The 7,411-nt window shown below is 30.9% G+C and overlaps 1 protein-coding gene across 1 annotated transcript; it reads right to left on the minus strand.

Annotated features, from left to right (window-relative positions):
• Positions 1-827: 827 nt before the first annotated feature.
• On the minus strand, positions 828-7,203 carry LOC110023007. Its single transcript, XM_020722207.1, has 4 exons — positions 6,978-7,203; positions 6,746-6,889; positions 2,070-2,257; positions 828-1,223 (listed from the first exon to the last, which is right to left on the minus strand). The coding sequence occupies exons 1-4, from the start codon at positions 7,070-7,072 to the stop codon at positions 1,027-1,029; spliced, it is 624 nt and encodes a 207-aa protein (XP_020577866.1). The 5' UTR covers positions 7,073-7,203; the 3' UTR covers positions 828-1,026.
• Between the last annotated feature and the right edge of the window lie 208 nt (positions 7,204-7,411).

Below are 7,411 nucleotides of genomic sequence, written 5' to 3' on the forward strand. Positions count from 1 at the left end.
GTTCTTTTCTTTGTTACATGTTGCTTTGACTCACAAATTCGATCTGATTGTTTCTTTTTGTAAATCAAACTTTATATTTGATTATCTATATGATGCAACAACCCAAATTCAATTATTAGCAGTGTACCAAATGAGCAGAAACAATATCACTAGTATTCGGAAAAAAATTTGTGTGCAATAGTCGAACGCAGCGCTGCGTACGATATTGAGGTTATACCGAGGTACAAGGGGGTTATATTCGCGATATAATCTCTTGTAACTTTCTGTAACCTACCTGTAACTTATTAATAAATTTTTAATATATAATAACAAAAGCGTAAAACTTATTTTAGGTTACAGGTAGGTTACAGAAGGTTACAGGGAAGTTACGAGGGGTTATACCCTGGATATAATCACCTTGTACTCTCGATATAACCTCAATATCGTACGCAGCGCGTCTATCGCACGCAAAATTTTTCTCTAGTATTCCTTTCTAATATGAAAGGCATCTTTTCACATTAATTTTCTATTCTACTGTGACATTAAAATTTTATACAAGTAAATATTAAAATTTATGTACTATATATGATATTATGTAATAATTTATCATATTTTTAATTGTATAAAATCTCCATTTAAATTTGGACAGATAAACCAGAAAGTTGAGTAACATTCCAAGGACTTAATTCGTAATTAAGACCCTAAAAATTAATATATGCCAACCTCTAAATAAAATAACAATAATAATAAGTCAAAAGAGATTGTTATCATCTTAACTAATTAACTAATAACACATTATTATAATTACTCGTGTATTAATTAAAATTAGAATACTATAATTACGTGAAACTAATAATATCCTTCTTAATCATTCAATCAACTGAATAATACAATAACACCCACATGCTTTTATCAAACTGCCACATTCTGTTCAACACAGCACAAAAACCTTTAAGATTTAATTATCTGTCTATTGTTATTTAATGTAGTTGTAAAATAAAAGGGCTATGAATAAACAAATGAATACAAAAAACAAAAAAACTAACTCTAATTCCCAGCTGCTCTGGTTTCTGGAGGCATGCAAGCTTTGGAATCAATGAGGGCATTGGAAGGTGAAATGTTACCTGTAAGACTTATCCGAAGAACATGTTGGCTGTTCTCATTTTCTGAAGGCACATCAATGAGAGCTTCCATGGCAACCAAGTCCCAGTCATGGTGCTGAAGAAATGAGAACCACTTGTCTTCTGCAGCAAAAGAACAGAAATAAAAGAATCTGTATTTATTTGAAATGAAACCAAATTTAAAACTGCAAAAAATAAAATAAGGGGCAATAACATCATACCAGCCAAGTCCTATGTATTTACATATCTAAAACTTTACTTTTTTACATTTATACCATCCTAGATTTTCATATCACATAGAAAATGCCACTATTTTAACTTTTAAAAAGTGGAAATACACCATTTCATGCATAGGCAAGGTGGAATATGCATAAAAAATTAAAGCTTGGGAGTTATATGTATATACATGAGAATTAAGTGGTATCCATGTAAAACTCCCAAAAACATAATATCACCAGATTAAACAATACATGGACTATGATTCTCAGAGGAGCATCTAAAATTTATCCGTACACAAAATTAAGAAGACCAAAGAGCGTCTACAAAACAAGCATAAAGCAATGTACAATCAAACATTTTTTCTGGTCTTATCTCATCATATATAATGGCCTAAAACAGCTTAAAGCTTAAGCATATCATCTCCCCACTTTGCTTAAAGCCAATTTCCACTTATAGGGCAATAGGAAGATGTTAAGAGTAAGGAAGATTTACATAAATACCAGTCAATTCCCATGCATTTACATATCTAATGCCTAAACTTCAATTTCTACATGCATGCCACCTAACCTATCTATGAAAAGGTGTATTTCATTATTTAAAAGTTAATATGGTGGAAATTTTCATTTGATACGAAAGATTTGGGTGGGTCAAATGTAAAGGGTAAAACTTAGGTGTTAGATATGTACATACACAGGAATTGGGTGGGTATGGATGTAAATGAAAATTGAATTGTAAATAGTAGGTGCAAACCTCCACGGCGAAAAGCCTTCAACTGGAAAGTGCCAGATCCTTGGGGCCCAAAAACAGGAAATGTACATGATACCCAGTTTCTCCTATGGCCTACAGCAAGCGATGCATCATACCATGGCCCTCTTACAATTGGAGTTCCAAGAGCCTCTACAATTTTTTTATCCTCAGTTGCCTTTTCAATTGCCTTCCTAAAACGGAATCCAACAAAAATATGACAGTTAATGAGTCATTAATCACTTGAATGCACAAGGAATATGTGGAAACTTGAGAGGCCAGGAAAAATATATTAACTTCGGGGCAGTTTGGGATCTTTTTTTTTTTAATTCCTTAATTTTATTTTATTTATGTTTTGATTTGAAATAAACTATATTTGATGGAGAATTTATTTTTTAAAAGCACTCAAAACATTTAGATTATACTTTGAGTGCTTTTAAAGATAAAATGATTTATTTTTAAATAAAAAGTAAAAACATAAAAAAAGTACACTAAATACATATTTTTAGGTGTATTTACATATATAGCACATAGCTCTAATGTATTTACATCTCACACTTAAACTTCCATATTTTTCAAAATAGCACTTAAATCTTTAATATCACAAAAAGAAAAAAACATTATTATCACTTTTAAAAAGGGAAATACGCATTTTCATGTATAGAATAAAAGCACCAAAGTGTTTTGTATGTAAATATGAAAGTTTAGGAATGAGATATGTAAATATGTAAGAATTGTGTGTCAGGTATGTAAATTTCCCTATTTTGAAAATAAAAGCAAAAATAACAAACAAAATTTTAAAACAAATGTGATCCCAAACAAGGCTTTTGTAAAAAGAATTAACAATTATATAAATATTTGGCTAAATGCACAAGCACTAAAAGGAAAACCACTATCTAAGAAATATATAAGAGTACACTGTTATATGAATCAAAGATATAATTTTGCTATGGACTAATCAAGCATCTTATCAGCCATCACATAATTGTTGACGATTGTGTCAAAAGCATATATAATGAGTTTTCATGGGATACACTACATGATCAAAATATAAGATTGTTGGAAGAAATATATTTACGGAGAAAATACCATTAGAAAATTTTATTTAATATTGCATCGACAATTCTTAATGCAATAAAAAGGTTTTACTTCAAAGGCTATTACATAGAAGCATCAACTCTATCTAAAGTTAAATCACTTCAAGTTAAGCTGTGATGAAGTGTGCCACAAGCATGCACATAAATGCTATCTCGAAATTAATTTTATATTATCCTAAAATAGTATCTTTAAAATATTCATTACCATAGCAACTTACAAATACTCATTATCATAGCAATGAAATAATACAGGCAATACATCAATGACTTCCTTATTGCCCAACACTCAAAACACATATGACCTAACGACCCAAATTACTGTTTATAAAAATTCTTAATTCTCCAGGACATTCACTTATTATATGACACTCATTAAGCATTTATCCACTATAACTAATTAGCCTCAATTCTAGAAATTATGTCCACATCTATAGGAAACCCTTTTATATAATAGATCAAGGATACTTGAGACCTATCACATCAAGATACTATATGATCATCCAATAATATTGAGTTATTGATTGATAATTTGTAACTTCTGCTAAATTTCATGTTATATACTGACTATTTGGCAATCCTAAAACTTTTGAATTATAATTTCTATCCATATATATAACTTCAACAAAGGGTCTCATTTAATAAAACAATATCAATTATAAATAGTATACACCAAAGTATTTCTTTTTGAAAATCCTTGGTTGGCATCTTCATAAAAAAAGGCATGTTAAATGTAAATCCTCAATATAATAAGTAATCATGTAGTGATTGAGAACTCTTTGATAGTTAAAACTATTTCTAATGCTAGTTAATATTCTATCATACACATGATTAATAGCTTGAAGAAAGCTTCACACAGCTTTTCTCCCTATTACACACAAAAAAATGTTATGGCACCTAATCAAATATTTTCTCAAGTTGAATAACAACATATTAAAATCCTCCTTTTTATTTATTTTTTATTTTTTTTTTAGTCTTAGTGGCAACTAGGTTAGAAATTAGTTGTTAGAGTGTGCTTCAAATTTAAGTCTCCTAATGTGATTTTGCTAAATCAATATAGTGTTGCTCTCTCTGATAACTTCACAGAAAAACTCATAAGAAATATTTTAAAATTGGATTGGACCGACCAGTCCGGCTGGTTCAACCATGTATTAGTCCTTTGACCAGTTTAGTATAGGTCCAAAACCGCTTATACAAAGAACAAACCAAAATTGGTGGTTGAATCAACAAACAGATGAACCAAACTAGTTTTTGAAGAATCAATTGATTTTAATAATAATTAATTTTGGCCTTTCAATTTTGATATGATGGCTAGAAATAAAAGATTTGAATTAGAAATTGAGAAAATAATTAAAATATCATGTCTTAAAGTTCTAATTTAAAAACACGTTCCAAATATTTAAGATTTAAGCATTATAAATTAAAATGTTATATGTTGAATTAGTAAAAATATTATTATTATATTATTTAAATTAAATTAAAAAAAATTAATATTTATTATATCATCCGATTTAATCTTAGTTGAACCATAGTACATTGACCATCTCCTTTCAATTCAATGTCAGGTAAGTCTTGACAACCTTGCTCGTAAGTTTGATTTTTCATAATTGAGGCAATGTTGAGCACATGTCTTGTTGGTGTCAAATGCTCTTCCGTCGATCTTTTTTTAACAAAACTATTTTATAAATCTCATTACAAGTCTCATTTAAGCCTAAATGTTTATCAATATGCATCTTCTTGGAGTATACTCAACTTCAACCTAATAAATCAATTGAGAAAAATGTCAAAATCATCCCTTAACACTTTGTAGGGGAACATTTTGGTCCCTAAGTCAATAAGAGTATCAATTAGTCTCCTAACATTTTTTTAATATGGGCTAAAATAGTCCTCATACTCTTTAAAGAGGGGACTATTTTAAGCCCCATTAAAAAATTTTGAGAACAAATTTGACACTTTTATAGAACTGAAGCTAAAATGATCCCATGTAAAGAGTCAGGAAACTATTTTGACATTTTACTCTAAAACAATCTATAACATATTACATGATTGTACACAATGCTAAAATATACTTCTTTCATAAAACTACAATAACCACACCAAAGTCTGTAGATTTTCAATCCCCCGCCTTAGCTATTTTCTAAATAGACTTTTCTCCTTGCTTAGTATCTAGCCATTTATACAAATCATCCAATGCTTATGGCTTTTTCTTAGTTACCACCCAACTAGATTTTATCATATGTATACATATATATGATGCATATGATAAAATCTTGTTAAGTGTGTGTGTGTGTGTGTGAGTGTACATAAATATCACATTTTTTTTAGTAAGACTCGGCTGAAACCTTGCATGCATAATAAATTAGATTAATCTTAAAAGCATAAGAAACAAAAATCTATACTGCAAGTAATTCTGCAAAATTATTGAACAAGTTTTTTAAGTTCTAATGTTTTACACAAAAAGTATATACATATCTTCAAAATCACACCATCTTTCAGCAAATGACATAAAGAGCTACAGGGAACATTGTATAAAACTGTTATCACGGTGCTAAGATTCAATAGGAAACTCTCCTCATGGCGACTGGTGAGGAGAGATGGTTTACCAGAAAAAAAGGACTGTAAGCAATGAAAGTATCTCTCCTAGACGCAGGATCTAAAGAAATGTTAATGTAAGCACTCACACCTGCATTTTCAGAGCAGTTGTTTTCATAGAATGAAACTCCCGAAAAAGTTTTGTTCCAAGGCATCTTCAAGTGCAAAAAAAAAAAAAAAAAAAAAAAAAATTTTCAAACAAATATTGCCATATCACAGGATTATAAGATTTAACATTTGAATTGAATTTGTGCTCCTCGCAAGGCAGCCAAACATCAATTCAGAAGAAGCCTAAGGCATGTTACAACTATTTGAAACATCTGTGTAACTTCTAGAAGAATAATCCATAGCTCTAGTGAATCTGCAAAGGATTATTCATGTTTTTCGATTTTTATAGCATTCATAAGGGTAAGAAGCTTTACAAGTCTAAATTCAGCATATCTAAAATTAAAATTAATTAAATGTTTCAAAAAAACAAGGATACATAAATATACAGCAATTCAAATCATCCAAGATATAACACACACAAGTTTTGCAAAAAGAAATGCTATGTTATGCATCCGTTGTCACAAAGATGGCAAATTTTTAAATGTAGAATTAATGTTATAAAAAGATGTATTCAATTAAAGATCTTCAAGTATTTTGAAATATGCATCAAGTATATTATATCTTATTAAATATTTAAATTTCAGAAATACACATTTTCATGCATAGGTTTCGAGCACCAAAATGCTACCTAGATAAATATGAAAGTTAGGTGTGAGATATGTAAATACATAAGAATTGTGTGCTAGGTATGTAAAATTTATATGGTTTAAATCAATAACAACCAATTCACTGAATTTCACGTGTGAATCTCTTTGCGGACAAGTCGCGTTACTCCTCTTTAAAAAATTCGCATAACTAACAGTCAGGGTTTACAATCCATACTCTCCTATGTAATCATACACAGCAGAAAAGAAAACAAACAGATGGGAGGCAAGAAGATGTCAATACTTGCTGCATCCATGGAAGATCGCAATGTCATTAACAGCACTGAGAGTGAATCCACCGGTAAGGCTAAGAAGCACGATCGGTATCACCCGGCGACGGAGAAAGCTCTTCCCGCTGCCGACCTGCTCCGAGGAAGTAGAGAATAAGCTGCAGCCACGCAATTTCGACCAGAATTATATAGCCAATTGCCGATAAGAGAGAGAAAAGTATCCGGCATGGATTGGAACGGATTTACCTCACAGGAGGAAGCTGATCTAGACGGCTTATCTTCATGGAATCGGCACTTCTTCCGAGCAAGGAGGGGAGAGAAAGGAGCTTTTTGAGCAACATATTAGCTCTTCTTCTCTCGCACTCCGTGGGTTCTGCCCGAGATCAGCTGCGACGATGCAGCCTTCCCTGCTCGAACTCGCGAAGCAGCCTTCGAACCCTAATTAGGAGCCGAGAGTTTGAATTACGGGAAAACTTTCCAATAAACAAATAAATGTAATATAACATCTAAAATTTCATATTTATTCATATTCATAACACTCATTTATTAGTGTATAGGTTCATTTTTATCAATAATATGCTAGAATATGAAGAGGGTTTAGAGAAAAAAGATTATTCAATAAAATAAGCTGCAGCGCGGGTCTGTTTGGGGTAGTTGCAGCTTATTGAATAATCTGCTGA

Source organism: Phalaenopsis equestris, unplaced genomic scaffold (assembly GCF_001263595.1).
Source record: "Phalaenopsis equestris unplaced genomic scaffold, ASM126359v1 Scaffold000002, whole genome shotgun sequence".
Taxonomy (NCBI): domain Eukaryota; kingdom Viridiplantae; phylum Streptophyta; class Magnoliopsida; order Asparagales; family Orchidaceae; genus Phalaenopsis; species Phalaenopsis equestris.